At 52.6% G+C, this 22,083-nt stretch overlaps 9 protein-coding genes across 9 annotated transcripts; 7 read left to right on the forward strand and 2 right to left on the reverse strand.

The window, feature by feature from the left end:
- Positions 1-2,191: 2,191 nt before the first annotated feature.
- Positions 2,192-2,779, forward strand: J4E85_007779 (uncharacterized protein; the record flags this gene model as incomplete). The annotated part of the gene is made up of 1 exon (XM_051472009.1): positions 2,192-2,779. The coding sequence occupies one exon, from the start codon at positions 2,192-2,194 to the stop codon at positions 2,777-2,779; it is 588 nt and encodes a 195-aa protein (XP_051324206.1).
- A 1,491-nt stretch (positions 2,780-4,270) lies between these two features.
- J4E85_007780 (uncharacterized protein) lies at positions 4,271-4,817 on the forward strand (the record flags this gene model as incomplete). The annotated part of the gene is made up of 2 exons (XM_051472010.1): positions 4,271-4,286; positions 4,357-4,817. 2 exons carry the CDS (start codon positions 4,271-4,273, stop codon positions 4,815-4,817), a joined length of 477 nt encoding a protein of 158 aa, XP_051324207.1.
- A 2,134-nt stretch (positions 4,818-6,951) lies between these two features.
- On the forward strand, positions 6,952-8,709 carry J4E85_007781 (uncharacterized protein; the record flags this gene model as incomplete). The annotated part of the gene is made up of 2 exons (XM_051472011.1): positions 6,952-7,569; positions 7,879-8,709. The coding sequence occupies 2 exons, from the start codon at positions 6,952-6,954 to the stop codon at positions 8,707-8,709; spliced, it is 1,449 nt and encodes a 482-aa protein (XP_051324208.1).
- A 521-nt stretch (positions 8,710-9,230) lies between these two features.
- Positions 9,231-9,875, forward strand: J4E85_007782 (uncharacterized protein; the record flags this gene model as incomplete). The annotated part of the gene is made up of 1 exon (XM_051472012.1): positions 9,231-9,875. One exon carries the CDS (start codon positions 9,231-9,233, stop codon positions 9,873-9,875), a length of 645 nt encoding a protein of 214 aa, XP_051324209.1.
- A 290-nt stretch (positions 9,876-10,165) lies between these two features.
- On the reverse strand, positions 10,166-11,494 carry J4E85_007783 (uncharacterized protein; the record flags this gene model as incomplete). Its single annotated transcript, XM_051472013.1, has 1 exon — positions 10,166-11,494. The coding sequence occupies one exon, from the start codon at positions 11,492-11,494 to the stop codon at positions 10,166-10,168; it is 1,329 nt and encodes a 442-aa protein (XP_051324210.1).
- A 369-nt stretch (positions 11,495-11,863) lies between these two features.
- Positions 11,864-12,259, forward strand: J4E85_007784 (uncharacterized protein; the record flags this gene model as incomplete). Its single annotated transcript, XM_051472014.1, has 2 exons — positions 11,864-11,995; positions 12,053-12,259. 2 exons carry the CDS (start codon positions 11,864-11,866, stop codon positions 12,257-12,259), a joined length of 339 nt encoding a protein of 112 aa, XP_051324211.1.
- A 1,946-nt stretch (positions 12,260-14,205) lies between these two features.
- Positions 14,206-16,002, forward strand: J4E85_007785 (uncharacterized protein; the record flags this gene model as incomplete). Its single annotated transcript, XM_051472015.1, has 4 exons — positions 14,206-14,297; positions 14,353-14,436; positions 14,502-14,664; positions 14,719-16,002. 4 exons carry the CDS (start codon positions 14,206-14,208, stop codon positions 16,000-16,002), a joined length of 1,623 nt encoding a protein of 540 aa, XP_051324212.1.
- A 1,909-nt stretch (positions 16,003-17,911) lies between these two features.
- J4E85_007786 (uncharacterized protein) lies at positions 17,912-18,969 on the reverse strand (the record flags this gene model as incomplete). The annotated part of the gene is made up of 4 exons (XM_051472016.1): positions 17,912-18,145; positions 18,201-18,297; positions 18,361-18,645; positions 18,743-18,969. The coding sequence occupies 4 exons, from the start codon at positions 18,967-18,969 to the stop codon at positions 17,912-17,914; spliced, it is 843 nt and encodes a 280-aa protein (XP_051324213.1).
- Positions 18,970-21,023: 2,054 nt separating this feature from the next.
- On the forward strand, positions 21,024-21,431 carry J4E85_007787 (uncharacterized protein; the record flags this gene model as incomplete). Its single annotated transcript, XM_051472017.1, has 2 exons — positions 21,024-21,227; positions 21,279-21,431. 2 exons carry the CDS (start codon positions 21,024-21,026, stop codon positions 21,429-21,431), a joined length of 357 nt encoding a protein of 118 aa, XP_051324214.1.
- Between the last annotated feature and the right edge of the window lie 652 nt (positions 21,432-22,083).

Here is a 22,083-nt window from a genome sequence, read left to right on the forward strand (position 1 = left end):
AGCCTTGCTGGTATTCTCGTCGCAACCCTTAACAGAGCAGGATGTTCCCTTGATCTCGGATATAACGATAATAGCGATATGAGCGACAAAGTGGATGCAGACTGGGAAGCCTTTCTGGTCTTGGCATAGACTGCAAGTCTCATTTCGGTTGCGAGACGGGCGCGAAGATCATGATGGCCGCGGAATCAGGAGCGGGCCCTCTTTCCAGCGTGGATGCTCCTTGTGAGGGATTGAGTAGGAGAACCTCAGAACATGCTATTTGTGTACTGCATTATTTCAAAGCCATCACCATCATAAGTCTGAAGCGTTTCTTGACAGAACGGTACTTCAGCGCTACCCTGTGGCTTTTAGGTGACATTGCGAGCATCGGCGACGGTAAGAACTCCTGTGAAACGCAAAATATGCTTCGGAGAGTTTTCGACGTGTGCCGCTAGCTGCCTAGACATGTCGCTTTGGTGGCAGTGATGAGTCCAGATGATGCATTACCAGTACACTATGATTAGTCGCATGGAGGTAGCGTAGCAGACTGCAAGCCCCAGTCGACGGCTCTCATATCACTGTAGCGAATGTGCATGGCGGTGTTGGACTCGTTGCTCAACCAGAGTCGACCAGATTTGCTGTGTTTCAAGAAGGTCCGGTGAAGGCTCTCAAGCGCTATTGGCGGTCGACAAAACGGCCCCGCGATGAAGCATCGGAGATTATCAGCAATGAATGACCTGGCACGCTGGCGACCAAGCAACCGTTCGTGCAGGGGACACTGTCGGCGCAGTTTGCGCTATGTGGCCCGGTTTGCTGCATGGCAGGCCCTCGGTGCCAGGTATTGCGATAGTCAGGAACGCTCGGCTTCTAGTCTATAACCCATTCGTTATATCGACCAGTAGCTGTCTGTATCGCTCGCGCTCCAGATCTCGGCGTCGAAACTTGGAAACTTGATTTCGGCAGAAGCGAGTCGAGGCTGGTGACAAGCCGCAGCTGCAATGGGCTTGGGAACGGAACGCACACCAGCAGGATCTGGATGCGCTCCGTCAAGGGCTAAGATAAAGAACCTTGAGGGGAAGCTATCGCGGGACGCACCTAAAGCCCGACACGGGATTGGCCAGTGCCTGGAATGGGAGCGATACCCAAGACCGTTAGTGTGGTTTGATAGATCGACGTCGTGTCAGCGCCCTGCTCAAGCGAAGTTTCCGACCGACACACGCCCCTTCAGGCGTACTGAGCGTTTGCTTGTCTCATTCGTACTCCGCCCTCTAGCGATGCAAGGAGAATCAAGAAGAAAAAAAAAGTTTTTTCCGGGGTAGAGCTGCACGGCAACGACGAACGGGTGTGCTGTCGCATCTGCTATCACGCCCTCGGTGTCAGGTTGCTGAGGCTGATGCGACTTCTGCCCCTGGATTCGTTCTGAGGTCATGATGTGCTGTCAAAGACCAACATCGTGCTGACCTCGACGACGCCACGTTGCCCGCTTCACGGCTTTGGGATGGCATATACTGGACGGGAGTGTCAGGCCCCTGCAGCAGGCACGGTGGAATTGCCTATCCTGGGACTTGCGCCATCTTCAACGGCGGGGTGTCGTTCCAAGGTTGTCGAAATTAGCCCATCATGGATTGCTCTTAGTGCACTGCTCACCGATATTTGCTTGAGTCTGCCGTACTAACAAACTTCGCAACCCACCATCAGGTACGCTTTTGTACCTGCATCTCGCCTCAAGCCAAGCTAGTCCGGTGTCTATAACCCGCAACGCTCCTCTCTCTCGGTGCGCCGTCGTTGGCTTTTACCGAAGGACTGTTCTTTGTGCTGCCTCGTTTCGTGGCGCTAATAGCATACCGTCATTGCCTACTGCGGTTGTGGAGCGAGGGTACACGCATGACCCAGGTCTCCGCTCTCGAGCCCCTCCGCCTTCCCGCACTACTTTATCCGCATCGCCCTCCAAGGTTCATATCAGACAGAAGTGGGCTCAAGGTACCTACCATCGTTTCGTCGACCGCCACCTCTCAGGTGTAGCCGCATCAACCGCAGCCACAGCCAGCATGGTCGTGACCTGATCGACATCACTCCTTCATATCTTCTTTTTGGATCTTCCTTCCAATACACCATCACGCCTTCAACAAAGACGATCGCGACAAAGTTTTACCATTAAACGAAAGCAGTCCCATTCAACTCTCACACTCACATACACACCCTCGTTACAACTATGGAGCAAGAAACGAAAGTCTGGATCATCCTTGGTGCCGTCGTAGGCATCCTCGTCCTGACGGCGGTTGCCGTCGCCCTTCTCTTCTGCTGGAAACGATCTCAAAGAAGGATGCGAGGCTTCTCTCTGCGAGCTGTCACACCACTAGACGATGCCGAATTTGAATCGTGGAGACGGCCCAGCCAATACACCCAACGACCGGAGAAGTACGGCATCCGACCAGCTGTCTTACGCGAACATGTATCACCCAGAGCCACTTCCATGTTCGAGAAAGAGCTTAGCACATACGAGTTCCCTCCAAGAACACCATCATTAACCGACATGGCTTCACTAAAGTCACCCACCAGCTCGATACGAAAGCCCGAGCGTGTACGGAGGAAGTCCAGTGTTGCTTCGTCTATTGCCGACCGACCCCCAACACCCTATTCTCCGAACTCTCCAAGCGGTGAATTCAACCGGGGCTCCACATCTTCACATCGATCCCAGCCTCTAATACATTACCCATCACCATCAGAAACTTCTGCTTTCCGCTTCAACTTCGAATCAGAGTACGGCACTCAACAAAAGGGCGCTGGACGCTGGATATGAACGCCAGTGTCACTTCAACATTCCAGCCATCTTCGCACCTCGAACATTACGGCTTGCAGTGATCTCTGTAATACCTGCAGCCTGCCGAAAGCACTCGAAGCGACTGAAACACACCTGACAGCTTCTTGCGTCACCACGCACCGCTTGCTGCTGTACAAGCATCGGGGCTGTCGCGATACCCAGTCAACACTTCACCTTTACGACCTTCGCTTCGCATACATACTTTACGATTGGACATGATTTTGTCATTTGGAGTTCGGCGGCGCTTTGCATCTATGATACCAGACCTTTGAGTCACTACACAGGCCTCGAGCCTCTTTGTTTCTTTTTGTTGGAGGATGAGCCACTCAGTGCCGAAGATCGCACGAGAATGCAATTCAGTAGTATAGCCAACCACATAGTCGGGTCTGCAGTTGTAGCACTGCGAGAGGCTAGTCCTCTGTACCCATATCAATGAACAAACTCATTAGCACATGATCCTTCACTTCCTGCTGCAGTGATCTCCCTCCCATTGCGCAATACGCCCTGCCCTGCAAGACATCACGCACCACGCATCACGACATCAGCCCAAGCGGCAACTCGGCCCCGACCGTTCCCACCCACGACTGCCGACGCCGACCCCTTAGCCGTGCAAACGCCTCATCTGTGCCTGTGCCAAAGGAAAAAAACGTAGTCTACACCGCCAGTTCCAAGACCCCAGAATGTTGCTATACGCGATCTGAAACTCTGCTCGGCCGCCATCTCCACTCCACTCCACTTCGACTATCGAAAAGCGAGCGGGACGCGATTCATGCGCGATCGCGCTTCCCGCGCTCGAAAAGTACACCGCATTATCTGGCTGGGTGAACCCCGCGAGATGGTGAAGGTGGTGATACTGGACTCTTGGGGGCTGAAATGTAAGACGCAGGGTGGTGGGGTAAGGGATCTTCGGTGTCAGTTGCTTTTGCGCACATCATGGGTGGGTTTTGGTAAGGGAGATGCAACTCATCTAAGCGACAAGCTAGATGCCTGCGCGGGTACTATGATAAGAAGCAAGTAACTTGGAGGTCTACATTACTCTTCTGTGGCTCAAATTTTGCATCGTATACTGTTGTCGTCGGCTGAGTCTACAGGCATTTGCTCACTTTCTTCTCGCTGCACAGACATGTAGATGACTAAGCCAAGCAAACCGAGCGGATGACGTGCAGCCAGGATAAGGTGTGTTGAGCTGCACGGCGTGCGTGAAAGCGTTTTAGTGGGTCAACGACTCAACGTGGACAGCTGTCACCGCAAACCGTGTGGGCAAAACAAGCAAATTATCAGCCACACCCCAATAACCCCCATCGCGTGCTCGTTTCTCAAGCCCATAATTCGCGTCGCCCCATTTCATCCACCAGCCACTATCCGCGCGCAGATCAGTCGCAAGCGCGAATCTCGTTATCCGCACCCCACAAACGCGTTCTATCGCGTCTGGCACACGACTTCTACACGTCCAATCGCAAATCGCCCAATATGGAGTTTATACAAGGTATGCTTCGCTGATGCGCCTATCGTCCTATCACTCTATTGCGACACGGGTTGCTAACACCAGATACCAGACTACGCAGCTCTCCTCCCGCGCCTCCTCCCACCGTCCTTCGCAAACCCCCTCCTCCACCTCCTCACAACCTTCTTCGGCATCTCGCGCACGCTATCCACGCACCTCTCACCCCTCCTCAACAAACTCATCACCCAACCCGATGTCGCCTCCATCCTCGCGCTGCTGGCCATATTCTTCATCTCGCTCAAGATACTGGACATGATGTACCGGGCCGTCATCTTCTGGGTGAACCTGGCGTTGCGACTGGTCTTCTGGGGCGGGATACTCGTTGTGGGCTTCTGGGTGTACAACAGAGGGCCTGAGGGCTTTTTCGAGGATGTGCAGGGCTTGGGCGAGTACTGGCTCGGTCAGTATGAGGTGTATAGTCAGGAGGTTAAGGGGTTTCAGCAACAGAAGGAGGATCAGATTAGGATGAAGGCTAGTGCGCAGCAGCAGCAGAAGAGGAAGGGGTGGCGGTGAAGAGGGCGTGGAGACAATGGGTGGGGATGTGTGTATGAGGGATGGGAGTTGGATACTTGACAACATAATGGCTGCGGTTCTGAGGATCGAACCGCATGACTGGGTGCAAGACTGAACTTCTGCACATATTCTTACGGCGCTCGGGATCTTCAAAAGTCTGGGATTGGCTTTGGGACTCGTCGGCTTTGTACACAATATCGGTGTGTTTGGATGGCTACTACTTGTACATGTTTGAGCTTCACGAATAATGGTATCCATGACAGTACTCTGAGCTTCCGCCACATCTGCACTGTTTCCACGCCGGCAAGACGCCACCGAAGTCTTTGAACTGAGTTAACAGCTGACTATTGCTCTAGAACCCGAGGTCGATCACAGGAAGATTCTGAATTCTTCGCGTGACGGATGGGGTGCTCTAGACTACAGGAGAACAGTGTGGAAAGTTTGATGATTGCTAGGTCTAATCCTTCAAATACCCTCCGGTACCATTGACTAAGACCTCACCAGTACTCATCAGCTACCTGACATGGCACCCCGAAAGAAGAAGCAAAAGGCTCGCCCAGCCCCCTCTGCAGCTGATGACATCGTACCGGACATGACTCTACCAGCGAGCGAGCGTCTACCTAACGAGTTACTACAATTGATCTTCGAATATCTCAGCTTCTATGATCTAATACGCTGCACACAAGTGTCTAGGACGTGGGCTAGGTGTCTACCAGGCGACCACTCCAAACTACGCGAGGCACTGTTCCTACGAGGTGATCAGTCGGCAAACACAGAAGGACCTCTGCGTCTCGAATTCAACTTCAGGATCGTTGGTAATGTTGTTAGGCTCGAGGATAATGTTCTACCTATCTTATTATATGGCTTTTTCGAGGAAAAGATCAAATGCGACACTGGCGGATCAACTTGCGTGAATCCAATCATATCGCGCCACGAACAGCTGTACCATATCGTTCACTCAGGACACCAGCCTCACAAGCTCGAATCGTTCTTTTTATATGGATTCGATACACTGGAGCGCCTGCGGTCGATTACGACGCGTCTTAAACATATCACCGACTGCGGCACTTGGAGGAAGATGCTAGTCTGCGTTCCTGCTGTGACAAAATTGAACGTCATATTTTCGGTCAGTGGCGTTGGTACGATCAATCAGACCCGCATACTTGAGGACAGACGTGGAGTTCGAATGCAATCTCTGGTTGCTCTCATCAGAGCCTTTCTGCAGGAGGTGGGTGATGTAGTGAAGGCGGACGCACCGAAAGTTCGGGTTGTGGATCGATCTCACGGATACGAGGCTACTAAGTCATATAATCAGGTTGGGCGGGGATAACATGATGCCTATGATGTCAGATCAATTGGAGTTAGAAGTAAAACGGGTGAGTATGAAATGCTTGGTCCACTATAAGGTCGGACAGCACTAGACAAAGGCCAGCGATGTCCATCCCCTCGGCAGAGCAAATATTGTACTAGCAACTCAGAAATGATCTCATGGTCATGTGTTACGTGAAGTCTGCCAAATCAAGTAAGTGAATACATCTCTTCTGTGCTCTACCATGCCTGTCGCTGTAACGACAAGTACCGATATTTCACTGTGTCGATGATATCCAAGATGTTTCTTCATGCATCTGACTCCGATCTCATGGGTTACGATCAATCAATAACTTGCAGTAGTATGACCTGATGATCACGCGGAATTGTTTCACCAGGTATCCTACCGCTCGATCAACGTGACTTAACACGCGGTATAACTTCCGACCCCTGTATTTCAATCCTCTCCACTCTCAACCCCACTGGTCTTTCCCGAGAGATTGCGTTGCCTGAGATGGAACATAGTATGAAAGGAGATACAAACGACCTCACCATCAAAGGCAACCTAAGCAGGTCACACAAGCAACCTGACATGCCGACGGATGGCGTCAATCATCATCTTCCAAACGAGATATGGCAGAACATATTCGGCTTTCTAGATCTACATGATCGTAAGTTCACTCCGCGAATATGCTCTCTCAAATGCATTGTAGGCGCTTGATCTAGATACTCACTGCTGACTCTGGATACAGTTCTCCGCTCCCTTCGAGTGTGCACGGAGTGGCGTGATAACATCCAGAGCACTGATCCAACGCTCCGAGACAAGATGTTTAAGGATCGGGTGGTGCCGCCTAACGATGAAAGTAGAAGTGGAGAGAAAGCGACGAGCAGGAACGAGCGCTTGAGTAATACCACCGACAAGACAAAGAGCAGTATCCCTACCGTCACAGTCAACCTACGAGCGGGCGGCGTCTTGCTCTGGGTTCCCGGCTCTTTCCCACAGGCCATGATCAGGTTCGAAGTCGAGTTCAACACAGACTACGGTTATGGTTTTCGCCCTGATGATTTTGATCGCCTATCCAACTTCCCCTCCGGCACGCTATTCCATCCGATTCTTCTAGATCTGGACCGTCGCTTGCCGCTTGTCGACAACGTGTTTCTGACAGACGAAGGAGAGCCATATCCACACTTCAGTGTCGATTCATTCGATTCTCTGGATAACGTGCTAGAAAAGATGCGAATATTTTCACGCAGTGGAAATGATGGCTCGTGGGAAGACATGCTGTTGTGTGTGCCAGCGCAGCCGCGCATCAACTTGGTCTTCGACTATACGTATTATGATTCGCGTCGGAATTATGCGCTTCTTGGAGAGAGTGGATGCGGGGTTACTATGGGTCAGTTTGTGAGGGCTTTCCGCGATCAGTTAGAACATATCGAAGAAGACGTACGCGGATTTCCGCAGGAGATGTTAACTTATTGTAGTGGTGAATGCTGGGAGAAGAGGCATGAGGATGGGTATTGAGTGTTAACAAGGTAGCATAATGCGGGAGGTAATAAGATAGAATGAGTCCAGGAAATGAAGAGACATTTGGTACAGTTGCTTCACTATCCGAACTGGTACGTGAAACTGTCTTGATCCATCTGATTCCGTGTGGAACTAGGTCAAACAATGAGGACATTGGCAATATATCTTGATGGTCATGTGGACTTGTCTCACACACATGCCCCTCGATGAACGTAACCTCCGGCGCAGTATAAATCTAGTACCCCAGTGTCGCTATCCCTCCTATCATCAATTCCAATCCACTCTCCAAAAGACGACACCACCCAAAGATACAACAGCATGCAAGGAAATACTCAAGACTCCACGGAAAAAGTCACCCCAGACATGCGGATTGGTAGCGTAGTCCCGGACGCCCCATCTGAAATTATTCGGAATGAGGCTGACTCAGAGGACGAGAAGGACGACAACATGGACGATACGATTACCGACAGTAATGACGATGACAGCGATATTGCCACAATTAAAGTGAACCTCAGAACGGAGATCAGAGTCCAAAGCCTCCCCGACTCTTTCCCCAGGACTGTGATAGTCCTAGAAATCGACTTCAACGAAATGGAAACAAATCCCTTCCACCTCGTTGAGATTCCTCGCGGTACGGAGTTCCATGAGATTATTGGAAATATGGAGCGGTGCATGCACCACGTCGACGAACGCTTATTCGACCGAGTAAGGCTGCGAAACGCTGGTAAACCACGACCCTGGTTCGAATTTGAATCTTTCCAACACCTGCGAGCTCTGCTGGAAGACAGCAAAAATAACTCCGGGGCTAATGACGGTGATTGGATGGACCAGCTCTTGTTTGGGCCAGGTCTTCAGAGAATCGACGTTTTGTTCAAATATAGGGCTTACAGGAACACGGGCCGCAAGTACGAGCTCACCGGCGAGAATGGGAAAGATGTCACTGTCGGCCAGTTCGTGAAAGCTTTCCGCGATCAGTTGCAGCACACCGAGGCAGACATACGGAAGTTTTCTGGAGAGCTTTCCCTCATCTGCAACGACTGTTTCGGTAATGCTCTATGAGAGGAATGCGATACCAGAATGCTCGTTCTTGATGAGCTCCTGATTTGATTGTGGCTCGGGATGGCTTTCGTAAGCGCGATCACCTCTGTAGGTGACATCAGAGTTGTCTAGAATAGAACAATATCAGTCAGTAGGATGGAATACGAGTAAATTAGCATGGCGAGTCGAGATAAGCAATGTGATGCATACCTCTCTTCGATAAGACGCGATCAATGTAAGACAGTATCGAATAGGCAAGTCGAGAAACGTTAACCTATTCACCAATCATAGCAAATCGACAGGATAAGCATTAGATGTTCAGAAAGTAGACTCATAGTAGGCGTGCATTAGGTTCTGCTTTGTGCAGTTGTGCCCATGATGCAGATGAAAGGTGCCCAAGCCAAGCAACCAATGACGTCGCAAAGTCCCCGCAGACCTCCAGCGGCGCGCGCACCAAACGATCAACCTTCTCCACGCGCAACCGTTCCACAAGCTCACTCCTCCCACTTTCCCTTTCAATCATCTACCAAACCGCATAAAAGATGGCAGCGATATCCCCCGCCCCCGCCTCAACACCCACGCCCACACCCTCAACAGCCCCAACGCTCACGTCCCCGAACTTCGTCTTCCCACCGCACTACTCCTTCCCGCCCTTCTTCACCCTCCAACCAGTCGCCAGCACGCGCTCCTCCCAACTAGCCTCGTGGTCCACGCTCATCCAATCCTACTGCCGCCACAACCGCATCTTCACCCTCTCCCTCATCGACGCGCTCCCCACCCCGCTCTTCACAAACACCACGCTGCGACGCAGCCTCTCCCTGCGCGACGCAAAAGCCATCATAACCTACATGGCCTCCCCCGAAGGCGGCAACCGCGCCGAGTTCATCAACACGAGTTCCTCGAAGAAGGCGAAGGCGGGGGAAGAGAGCGAGGGTGGCAAGGCGTGGATATATTGGCGGAGGCCGGAGGAGTGGGCTGTGGCGTTGGAGGAGTGGGTTGAGAGGACGGGGCAGAAGGGTACGGTGCTTACGCTGTATGAGATTGTCGAGGGGGATGCGAGTCGGCGGGAGGAGTTCTTTGGCATGGATTTGGAGTTGTTGCAGAGGAGTTTGGGGGTTTGTGTTAAGAGGGGGAGGGCGCAGGTCTTTGGGTCGGGGGGTGAAGGCGAGGGTGTCAAGTTCTTTTGAGAGAGTGTTTTGGTTGGGATATGGGTTGATGGATCTTGGAAGATATACTTGGACAAGGAGAAGATGCGTAGAGACGAGGTGGACGAGCGAGTTCAATGATACCCAGTCATATTTTGTTGCGTGACAATATAGAGCTTACAAAACTAAAGATACGAAAGACATTATAGACGTACGACAAAGGCTTGGGCAGAATTAGAAGTTCTAATGCCGCCTGCATATTTCTCCTCGGAAGGGCAGTCCCATACTTCGCATTTGCAGCCGTAAGGCCTGTTCAGCTCCAATACTCCAACCTACTCGCCAACAGGCGTCCACATCGCCTCCAACAACCCCTTCTTCGGCTCTCTCCCGTCCAACACCGCATCTAACCACCCATTAATCAGCGTCCACTGGCTATCATCCCCACACTCTTCAATCGCAATCAACACATCCCTCTTCTTTGCCCCATCCTTCCAGTGCACCAGCCACTCCGGACACTGTCTACGCATCTCTTCAACGAAGAAGGTGCGTAGACAGGTGAGCTCGTAGCATTGAAGCTGTTCGTTGTGGAACTGTACGGCGTCTTTGTCGGCGAGTGCTTCGGGGGTGAGGGGTAGAGGTGGTTGGGGCTGGGATGTTGTGGATGTGGGTAGGAGACCGTCGAGGAACTGGGGGATTTGACAGGCGTACCAAGGCGGTACTGTGGTTGTGCATTCCCAGTCTACAATGCCGACTAGACTGCCGGAAGAGGAGACGAGGATGTTATTCAGGGATATGTCGCCGTTGAATAGTATCGACTCTTCATGTTCGTGCTCCTCCGCTGGTGTTGTGAAGATCTTTGGAATCACATTTTGGAGTTTGGTGTAGATCTCTAACATGCCTTCGGCTTGTTCTTCGTCGTCAGAGTCGTAGCTATCTGAGTCTTCTGCATGCTGAAGCTTGGTGATGTCGTGCTGCAGGAACGCCATGTGAGCGTCCACGAAGCTTTGGCTGCTTGCGAACCGGCCGCGGTAGATGGGCTGCTGGATGTGATCCTCTATGAAGAAAGCTTGTGTGACTGCCTCTCCCACTGTATAGTGTGTGCTGCATCCGCTGATGGTAGGCGACCCATTGGAGTAAAGACTGCCTATACCAGATAGCTTTAAATGGTATAGCTGAACCATGAAGGCTACTATTTGTTGGACCAAAAGCTCTTTGTGAAGCCAGGACATCTCATGCCATACTTCTCGGAGTGGATGGCCTGGCATACGCTCCATAAGTATCCATTCAAAGCCCAGGTCATCTTCAAAATTATCGCTGTGTGCAATAATCTCAGGGACGGGAATGTTGGTCTTCTGGTCGAGGAAGCCTAAGGTAGCGACCTCGCTACTGGTCTTGACTTTTGGTGCTACAGGTAGCGTGACACGAAAAACGAATTGACCTTTAGAGCAGGCGATCTCGTATAGTTTGTTGAAGGCGCCTTCGGCGAAGGCTTTCAGTTCAATAAGCTCGTCTTGTGGCAACTCTAAATGTTTTCGCGCCAGCTCTGTAGCCTTGTCAATGGATGGCTCTTTGGTCCATGTTGGTCTCGCGCCGAAGAGACCTGGCTTCCAGTATAGGCCTGGTTGTTCAATATCCCGAAGTGCAGTTGGCGCTGAATCCATGATAATGGGATGTGAGTTTGGTGATCGTGGTGTGGTGTTGATGTTAGGAGGGTAGAAGTGAGGAGGCGTAGTTACAAGCAAACAAAGACAGTGCTGATCACTTTCACCTGCTTCGTTTGCGCACAGCGAATCAGCGACAAGCTGTTCAGGGCATTGAAAGTGAATACACACAGTGGCGCTGAATATCCACGATGCACTGATGTCAAATGTCAGCGCGAATAGAGTGTCCCATGTACCTTCACACTGCCAGACAGATATCAAGACCTGCAAAAATGGAGCAGACACATCTTATCGAGCACACTCTCCACCGCAACCTCAAGACAATACAACCATAGACCGATAGACTCCATCCTACAAGTAAGCATCAGTATGGGTAAGAAGTTCCGTAAAGCTCTCCTCGCCTTCATCGACGGCATCCCGGACAATAAGCTCGAGGGCGGTTTGCCATCTATCCAGAAGACCATCTACGAGGACGACAACTACAGACTGGACATGCAGAATGTAAGTAATGTTTTTGCACCATCGTCTTCGTCCACCCATGCTAACCATAATGCGTAGTTGACGACCGGTCCGCCCAAGTGCTATAACATCCAAGTTCAGGTAAACAGGCATGCCCTGTTCACCTCGGCGCGTAAGGCAGGTCAGAAGGGAGCCACCGTAGGTAAAGTTTTAGTGCCCGTTGAAGAGCCGTGGACTGCGTGGGCGATCAAAGAGACGCTCAAGCAGAGCTGCATTGACTTTGGTGATCAATCGAACCAGTTCTAGGCGGCTTGGGTGCTTGCGTAAGTTGGTATATCTTGGCGAGAGTTCACGGCGATATTCTTTTCCGACATGGATAGGCGTTTTATACCCGGAAATGTGTTGATGTTGCACAAGACTAAAAACGATTAGCGACGTCTTGAGCAACGAGTATAGTAGTCCAAGATAGACTTGAATCCGGAAGTCAGGTTTGCCTGAGTCGCATTGACCACATCCCCGCAAGACGCAAAGTTAAAACAAGCAGTGTCAGATGCTCCGTGCCTGAGAACTGTGGACGTGATGACGCCGCAAAAGCTTGCATAGTGACTGAGGACAAGGAGTCCATGGTGACTGATGCTCTGAATGCTGGGGAAAGTCTTGGGACGTGGCTGATTAACGGTGGAGAGGATGGCTGGACGCTTGGGTCTTGATAGCGTAGATCACAGAGAGTTTTGAGAGCTGATCCCAATAACGAAACAGATTGATCTTCGACTCTGGAGTCAAAGAAGGCTGGGGACCAGAGTTGGACAGGTAGTGCATGTAATGGTGATGCGGCGTAAGTGCATCGTGACACAGACGTCAGTCATCGGTAGTGGTCCTCTGCGGCGTACTAGGTGTGATAGTGACGCAACACATGCTAGGGAACTCGAATCCACCGTAGATGTGGTGGATATGGCTGGTGATGCAGATCAGGGCGGATCGTCGCAGGCTCAGAGTAAACAATGGTTCTGGTTGAGGGAGCGGGCCGTTAGCTAGTCTGCAGTAGGAAAGGGCCGAGGGTCAACGGGCGCTGCAGAAAGCTACGCAGCACGCACAGTAAACAGAACGATGGACGCCGCTAAGGACGAGGCTGGAGGCTCCGCAAGCCCCATGCGCCGTTCGAACAGCGCATGGCCACGTCGCATAGGCGTCCACAATTGCGGGGAGCGTCGTGAGACGAAGCGACGTGGTTGTGCTGAGGGCGGACGGTCTCAGGCACAGGCTCGACGTTATGCGCTGCAACACAACAATGCCATCCGCAGCGGACCGGTTGCGCGGTGGACAGTAGTATTTGTATATTGAAACAGCGGACTAATCCAGCAGGTCGGTTCAACTGTTAGTGTGTGCAGGCAGACGCTATGCCGCATGCGTCTTGCTGCATTGTGCTGCAGATGACTGCGGGTCAGCGTGGAGCGCTGCGGGCTGCCGTCGAGAGAGGTTGCACACGGTGGGCATGCGGTGGGTCGTTGTCGAGGTCGTATAAATAACCGTCTTATACCTAATCACTCGACCAGCTGGAGTCGCAATCCGTCGCCAGGCACCTGAGACGAAAAGCATCGGAGGATAATTTTAGGCCAGGTACATCTCATTTCCCCTCGGCAGGGTCAGCCCAATCAGCGCGCACAGAAAGAACGACCGGACCCCTGATCCCTGACGCCGAAGCAGGAGCTAGCCGACGCGGTAGCCTCGCTGTTCGTGCGTGTTGACCATCCCCCAAGGCTCAAGCGTGCCTTCCTCTCTCCACTGTAGAGGCCCATCGCAGCTTCCCTACCCAGTACGCTCTTTCTGCCACTGCGAGCCAGGCCCTCTCCTTCCCTTCTTAGACCGGCACCCCACCGATACGGTCTCTATTTTCTAATACTCTTGCATCGCCATCTCGACACCTACATAGATATACCCCATCCCCGAGGCCTATCTACATGTCGCGAATGGACTCGTGAAGCTGCGCGTCTCCTACTGGCCCGCCATTGTCGATTACTACACTCCACCACGGCCACTTCCTAGGATTGGATCTATCGACAAGCCATACAGCTTCTACGCGTACAGATATACTCAGCATGCGCCCGTGCCAGTGCTGCGACCATGTTGGCGCTATGATTCTCTCCGAACCTTATCGTCGCCCAACTACTACCTCCTGTTCCCAAAAGCAATCCCGTTCTGGAATAAAAAGGGCCGCCGTCTTCGCTGTCGTCGCCGCATCGATACCGTCCGTAATGGCTCAACGGAGTTGCGTGTCGCTTCAGGGCTCAACCGCCTGCCCGGCCTTTTCCTCCGCCTCTGTCGACACCAATTTGACCGCGAACTTGTACGTCAGATGTGTTTTGATAGACAGAGTGTTGGCTAACAGTGAACGCGCATAGTCCATTTCTTCAATACGTGTCAGACACTCGGTCGTTCGATGAGGGCTTGAAGAATTACATCGGTACCGGATATGCACAGCGACAGTCAGTCTAGTTCAAGTCGTACCACGCGACTGTTCATATGCACCAGGAAAACTAACGCATCCCAGGTACGAGAATATATTGGGATGCTCAAGCGTCAACCTTACTAGCACCACCAACCTCTATGCTCGTTACACAACGACTGTCCTTTGTAACGCCATCATCCAATCCTCCAAGAACAGCTGCGGACTCGGCGACACGGAAGCGACTCCACTTTGTGCTGGTGCCTGCGTATGTAGATCGTCTTTGTCGTCCCATACCGCGTCGAAATGCTGACCATCTCAGGCCGATTTTGCCATCAGCGAACAGGTCATCGTATCAAGCCCGGATCTGTGCGGTACGCCTGGTAACAATGCAGTCCCGGAAATCCGCTCTGATTTCGCTCGCTGCTCCAACCCTGCCAACTCTCTCAGCAGCAGCTGTATCGACGCGACCGAAAACGAGCCCAGCGAATGTGGATACAATGGCAACCTACAAGGACTCTGCCTCTTCTGTTCCACTAGCACCGTCAACTCTACCGACTCTTGCTGCGTCAACGCAAACGTCGAATCGCGCTGCGTAGGCATTGACCTGCCTACAACCGTCTCGATGCCTCCAGTGTTCCCCTCAAGCACTTCGTCCTCTTCCCCAAGCTCCACAGCCGGCGCCGGATCTGGTGGAGGTGATTCTGGTCTTTCTGGCGGCGCTATCGCTGGTATCGTTATTGGATCACTTGTCGGCGCTGCGGTAATCATCGCAGCCGCCATCTTCTGCTGCATGCGCATGCGGCACAAGAAGAATAGCCAGGCTGGAAGCGTCTTCAACACGCCATCGCCATCGCGACGCCACTCTCCCAAGGGACCCATGCCACCTATGAGCTACGGTGGCGACGGCCAATCTCCCGCTACTATTCTCCCCGGTGCGCGTGTTCAGCGTATGTCGGCTTTGGAAGGATCAGAGTCCTCGGGTCAGAACAGCGATCGAGGCGGCCGTATGACCGCATACGGTGGCTCACAACTCGGTGCCTACGATTCACCCGAGTCGATACGTGGCCATCTCGCCGGTAACCTCCCCAAACGACAAGGTTCTCTATCCAGCCATTCTGCTCTCGGAGCGAGCTCTTCACCACTCTCTGGATCTGACCAGACGCGTAACTTTTCCAGTCCGGATGGTGTCGCTTCCGGCCAGTCCGAGCAGCTACAGTTCTTCAAAGACTACTATTCCCAGGACGATATCCACCCGAACGACACTGTTGCCACTCTCTGGGCCTACCAACCTCGTGCCGGCGACGAGTTCGAGCTAGAAAGAGGAGATATGCTCAAGGTCGTCGGTATCTGGGATGACGGCTGGGCGACAGGTGTAAGACTTTCCGAATCGGCAGAGCAGTGGGAAGCCCGGAAAGCCGAGCAGCGCGACTCCGGCGTAAGCAACGGAGGCCGACGATCACCCGTCGAATCCGACAGCGAGATCAAGGCTTTCCCCTTGGTCTGCGTGTGCTTGCCACAACACTGGAGGAAGACGATTGAAGGCGACAGCACAGACTCTGGCGGGCATGGCAGCGGAGGTGACCGGATACCTCCAAGCCCCTAAGATGTCCTTCCGTGCCTGGGTCTATTAACGCTCCCTAGTTGCTCCCTTGTCATCTCCAACCTCAGAACGCCCACCACGTTACGCGCGGTATGGAAAGGGCAAAAGTCGAGTCGCATCCGCAGCACCACCCAATTCGCTAACGCGGCCACTACTCTCGAGCACACCAGACGTCCACTCCCTGGGGTCTAGTACACTTATCGGCTCCGACCCTGTCTCCAAATAGTAATGTCGCCACGATGATGTTTGATTTACGCGTTGCTCTTCCCGTTTTGCGATACCTTCGATTCTTGGTCCTCCACCACACCCCCCGATCATCGGCCGTCGTTCTACCCCTCCAGGGGTCCTTTGAGACCCTCGAACACGCCATGGCCGCTGGAGCACTTACACTTCTGCTTTGTCACGATCAGCGCGAACCATAGACTGCCTTCGGGTCTAGTGTCTAATACGCTCCTTACCCGTCCCCTTGTCGCGCAAGCCTTTGCTTTGCGCAACAAAAAATACACCTTCTTCGACGTTCCTCCAGTAAATCACGCCAAACACACATCTACTCCGGTACATACGACCCTGACCTACCTACCTACCCACCCACCCCGGCTGATTGACGTTTGTTCTATACCCCGCCGCATATCCCATGCGGCGCAACCTTTCCTTTCTTGCTGTTGATTGTTTCTGTGGAGAGTGAGTGAGTTGAGAGCGCTGGAAGCGATATTGTATATATGACTCCTTGCTTCCGGGGCCTACTCTCGAGGACAAAGGGTTAATGCTTTATCTTGATTATCATTTCTACGATATCCCGCCTGTTGGGTAGGAGAGAGAGGGTGTGGTTTGTGGTTGTTTAGTGGATGGTGGCTTTTACTGTTTTGGATGCTGAGGAGAGAGGAGATGGTGGTGGATGGTGGTTGTTTGCGTTTTGGATAGCTAGAGTTTGGCAATGGGAAAACCCGGAATATTCGACATGTTGTCTTTTCGGGTAGTGAATGCTTTGTGCTGTGCAAACTCCTAGTAAGATCGTCACTTTGCCCAGTCCGGTTGACCCAACGACCTCGCTTCTAGGACGTCAGCACCGAAGTGCAACCATATTCGCCAACTCTACCCATCTCTCAAACCCTCATCCACCAGCCCTCGTCCATCACTTTCCCCTTTCCCCTTTCCCCTTTCCCGCATCCCTTCCTTCCTCAAACCCTGGCTACCCGCATCACTTCGAATCTTACGCCATCTCGAAACACGCACCGTTGTCACTTATAGCCAAGCATACACCTATAGCATAAGCATGAAACCCTTTGCCCCGACCCCCCAACAACCGAGCCCGCCTCCCCGATTCAGCCCCCCGTTCAACACGTTTCTCGAATGCAAATCTCCGAGCAAAACACACAAGCCACAGGTACACGTGTTTGATCCTTTGCTTACTGCTTACGTGACTGGAGTGGGTACAGGGTATAGAAGGGATTGGTATTGCTTGGGAGGCAGATCTGGTTTGGAGTTGGGATTGTTGAAGTGTCTCACGTGATAAGACGAGATGGGACTGGGTTGATTCAGTGTAGGTCTATTACGCTCACGCTTGCACAGAGTAGTGAAGCGGCGTTCTAGAAGACGAAGCTATGGTGTTGATATTGCGAGGGGTGTAAGCACTCTCTATCCCATCTACGAACGCTCAGACCACGAAGAGCACAGCAAAGCAACGATGATTGGTAAATGATCGTTCACATTTCAGGTATCATCTCGTTCTAATCCTGTCTCGTCCTGAGATCCAAAAGGGCATAATTCAGCCCCATCATAGTACCCCAAAGGGAGTGTTCATCGCTAGTCCGTAAATTCATCGCGTCATTGTATAGTAAAAGCACGGTCGCCCAAAGGCACAATCGCCGCCACAGCTCACCCCCGGTATAATCTCTCCATCAAATGGTATCACCTACGCTCTTCCCTTCCTCCTACCGGCCTTTCCTAGGCCTCCATCTTCGTTTCGCTTGTGCCAGTCGTCTATCTCGCGTCGAACGCCTTCGCGGTACGACTTGTATTCTTCGCTCGTTTCCACTAGCAGTTGTGGGCAGTGGCCTGAACGGCGCAGGTGTCGCTTCAGGTTCTCCCAGCGGCAGTCGGGCTTGAAGGTGCAGTTGGGGTGTGGACATCTGTACGGTCGGAGAGTCTGTAAGCATCGTTAGTAAGAAGTAGTATTGTATAACGAGCCTGTCGAGGCCTACCTGATGTGTCCTCTCGTGTTTGCTCAAGTTACTTGAGTCGGCACATGTAAACTCGCAGAACCGGCACTTGTGCGGCTTCTTGCCCTCGTGCAGCGCGCTGATGTGGGTTTGCAACTGTGTATGCGTTGTTGTTGTGTAGCCACAGCGGTCGCATACATACGGTCTCTCGCCGGTGTGTGTCCGCTCGTGATTGTCTTTGGCTTGGTTGGTAGCAAACGTCTTGTCACAGCCCTCATAGCTACAAGCGTATGGGCGGTAGCCTGCGTGGCCGAGAAGATGACGAGACAACTTGGAGCGTTGCTTGAAATCTTTGGAGTGTGCTTCACAACCTTCCCATTGGCAGAAGCAATGTGTGCAGTTGTCAACGTGTCCGGTCTTGATGTGTTTGTGGAGGGTTTCGGGGCTGTCAAAGACAGCGAGACAGAGGACACCGGGCGCATGTTGCCTGCAGGTTCTGATTAGCTTATGTTTTTATGTGTCGTCTAGCACTCTGAGAATAGAAGTGACTTGGAGGGTTTAGGAACCAATTCAGGCCGACGTACCACTTGCACACACAGGACTGAGCGTCGGTCGCTCCAGCAGCAGATGCCGAACTTGAGCCAGCAAACGTTGTCCCGCTGGGCCGTAAGATCTCGCTTTGGACCGCAGAGGCGAGGAAGTCGAGTTTATTGGCAGCACCGAATGAGCCCCCTGGCTGCAACTCGTTAGGAAACGCCGAACCTGTCAGCATCCACGACTGATCGTGGAATGTCTGATCGTTGAATCCCATCATTGGGGCGTCTAGGCTGAAAGGATTCGAGTGTAATGAGTTGCGGTCCGCCGACACAGGGCTTGTCGGTAAGCTTGGGTTGAAACCAAAGTTCACAAAGTTGGACGCGAGACCGTTCCCCTGTGCTATTGACGAGTTCCAAAGGTCTATTTGTTGTTGTGATGCAGATGGTGCGTCACCGCACGCTCTTTGAGGTCCATGGCAGCACGAGTTGTCAATGTGACAGTGGTCACCAGCGACGTTGAGGTAACAGTGTGGTGGGAAGACTGTTTGGCCGGGGCCCGGCGATGGCTCGGTAGTAAAGGCGCTTTCTAGCGAAGTATAGTTGCTGTGCGACAACGCTGGCGTTGGCGCGCTCGACGCTATGGTTGTCAGGTCGTCGGCGATGGTGTTGTACCCGTGAGTTTGGGAGAAGCAGGGATATGTCTCAAATGACCCCAGGCCATCGTCGTTTCCGTGGAAGCCTTCTTGAAAGTGACAAGGCGCGGTGTCGTAACAGTACACAGTACCGACGGGCGTAGGAGCGGAATGGGCGAAGTGACACTCGTGATGCGAGTCAGGCAGGGTGAAGGGTTGATCGTTGCACTTCTGACAGAAGCAAGACTGGTCTGGACAAGCGGCCTTTGTACACTGAGGGTCTATACAGTCGTCTGTGCAATGGTCGTTTTTCTCGTTACACCGGGGGTCGAAGCAAGCGTCGTCTTTGGGGCAATCGTCGGCAGGGCAAGGCAGTGGAGGACAAGAGGGCTCTAGATGGCACTCTTGACAGAACTTCTCGAAGCAGTCGTCTGGGAACGGACAGTCGGCATCGAGACTGGGTTGTGAGTCGGTGGTGAGTCCGTGATACTCGGTCACTTTCAGAGCGGAAGCCCTCCGCTTAGGTGGGCGCACGTCGCACGTCTCTGGGCAATGAGTGCAACACAAGCTTGGATCAACAGACTGAGTACCGTGTTCAAGCTGAGACGGGGTTGATTGGTCTCGGGTTCGTGCGGCATCATCTTTCAGATCGTCTGCAGCACGCTTGGTCCCTGCCACCGGCGTGCCCAAGGAAAACATTGGATCCGTAGTCCAGAAGTCGTCTTCGTCTCCAAAAGCCGAATCGCGATCGCAGTCTGCACAGTTATTAGCCATGTTTGCGAGCCCTTGGTGGGAGTTTCAGAGTGTGTGTCTGTCAATGTCGAAAAGTCATGGCGGAGGCCATCACGGTTCTCAAGATTGGGAAAGCACGATGGCGTAATCAGAGTGCCGGGCAAGGTACGAGGGGTAAGTGGAAAGTGTAAAACATACGACTAATCATGCCTCTTGGGGTCTACCCAGACAACTTCACAATACCTACTACAAGGGAAAGGATACGGTTCGGCTGAGACGATGAAGGTATGCGCTTGAGAAGAGTGAATGGAGCCTAACCCGAATGCGTAAAAGCGTATATCCAACTCGTGCGCCCTCATTGGCCCTTGGCTCCAGCCTTGGAAGTCGCGACTGTCATGTGTATCGTACCTTTTCCGAAGCCAGGCATCACAGGACTCTAATCACGAGGCTGGATAACCTCGAGACGAGCTTACTGTCGCTACCGACCTCCGGTGCTATCCCGACGTATGTGAGGCGATTCACACACCGGTACCGTCGTGTGCGACCGGACAGAGAGTCCTCCATCCACGGGATGCGGAAGAACTCATTGCGCTACCGCTCTAGTGTACCCACCTACGGCGTGCTTGACGTTTGCGATCATCGTCATGCGTAGCCGTCACAGACGCGGCGAGAACAATGAAGCTGGAAGAAGAAACGAGAGAAGATGAGCAAACGCAGTGTTCGACGCGCAGTTTACACCCTGCCTGAGATGCCGCAGCCGGGAACCGAGAGACGGGTACTTGGCGCCAATCCCACGCGTCGCAATGCACATTTCCCCGCCACGAGGCTGATGTCTCCGCAACTCTCCCTTGCACCTTGGACCCTACCTTCGCACAGCCACAGTGACGACTACGCCTACGACGCTCATAACCAAACATCCTTTGCCTCAGCTTCCCATAACTTCAACTCTTTATACGAACCTACAGATGGGTAATCTCTGCGGCAAACAGTCCAAAGACAACTTCGAAGGCCAAGGGCGCACACTCGGGTCTGCGCCTGCGCCCGCGACCAAAGCATCTGTGCCGAACAATGTTGCGCCGGCGAAGCCCAAGGTTGGAGGACCAGCCCGGACGCTAGGAGACAGCAACCGCGAAGATGATCCGAAGGCTGCCGCCGCCGCTGCAGCAGAGGTACGTACCTTCTACCTTGTTTGCGACGATGATAGCTGACACACTGCCCAGGCACGCGCGAACAAAGCCACATCCGGCGACCTCCAGAAGAAGCTTGACGCCCAGAAGCGGCAGACGAACAACCAAACCCTCCAGCAAGCCGCCAACGAGAGCCGTCTAGCTCGAGAAGCCGACCAAGCGACCGAGACAAGGAACTACAACTAATGCTCATGAAGGGGCAAGATAAGAGGGGGGACTATTGTACATACTGGCCTTTACGATTCACGATATTCATATTGATATTGATACAAAGCGGTGGTTTGGCGCATTTCAGCATACATGAGCCCGGCGTTTGAGGGGAATGTAGCCGTCTTAGACATCCTTACACATGACCTACGAGTTTGTGGTTACAGTGTTGTAAGGGTACAGCAAATCCAGAAAGTTCAGTTTCTAGTTGTCAGGTAAATGTCTTGAATTGGGTCTCTCATAGAGGCCTAAAGCACGGCTTGATCATCGCGTCAGGCCTTGCTTTACGCCTCTATGAGACACTCTATCCAAGACGTTTACCTGATAACTAGAAACTGGCATACATCCTTTCAGATGGATTGACTCTGTGCCTATGCCTTTCGTTTGACGAGTACTAATTATATTCTCTCCTCGAACATCACACTCATACACGACGAAGAAGAGTTTCTTATTACATTTTTCATTCATTCCACGAGATCGTATATCAATCCCGCATGACTATCTACTCAACCCGATCGATGCTAAACACCTTGCCGCCCGCCCGCCCGAAAACCCGACCGCGATCTAGAGAGGAGATGGTATAATCCAGGGTATTGTACAGCGAAACCATGTCGAAACGACGACCGCGCAG

This window comes from Alternaria conjuncta, assembly GCF_024043145.1.
Source record: "Alternaria conjuncta strain BMP 0040 chromosome Unknown scaffold_11, whole genome shotgun sequence".
Lineage (NCBI taxonomy): Eukaryota > Fungi > Ascomycota > Dothideomycetes > Pleosporales > Pleosporaceae > Alternaria > Alternaria conjuncta.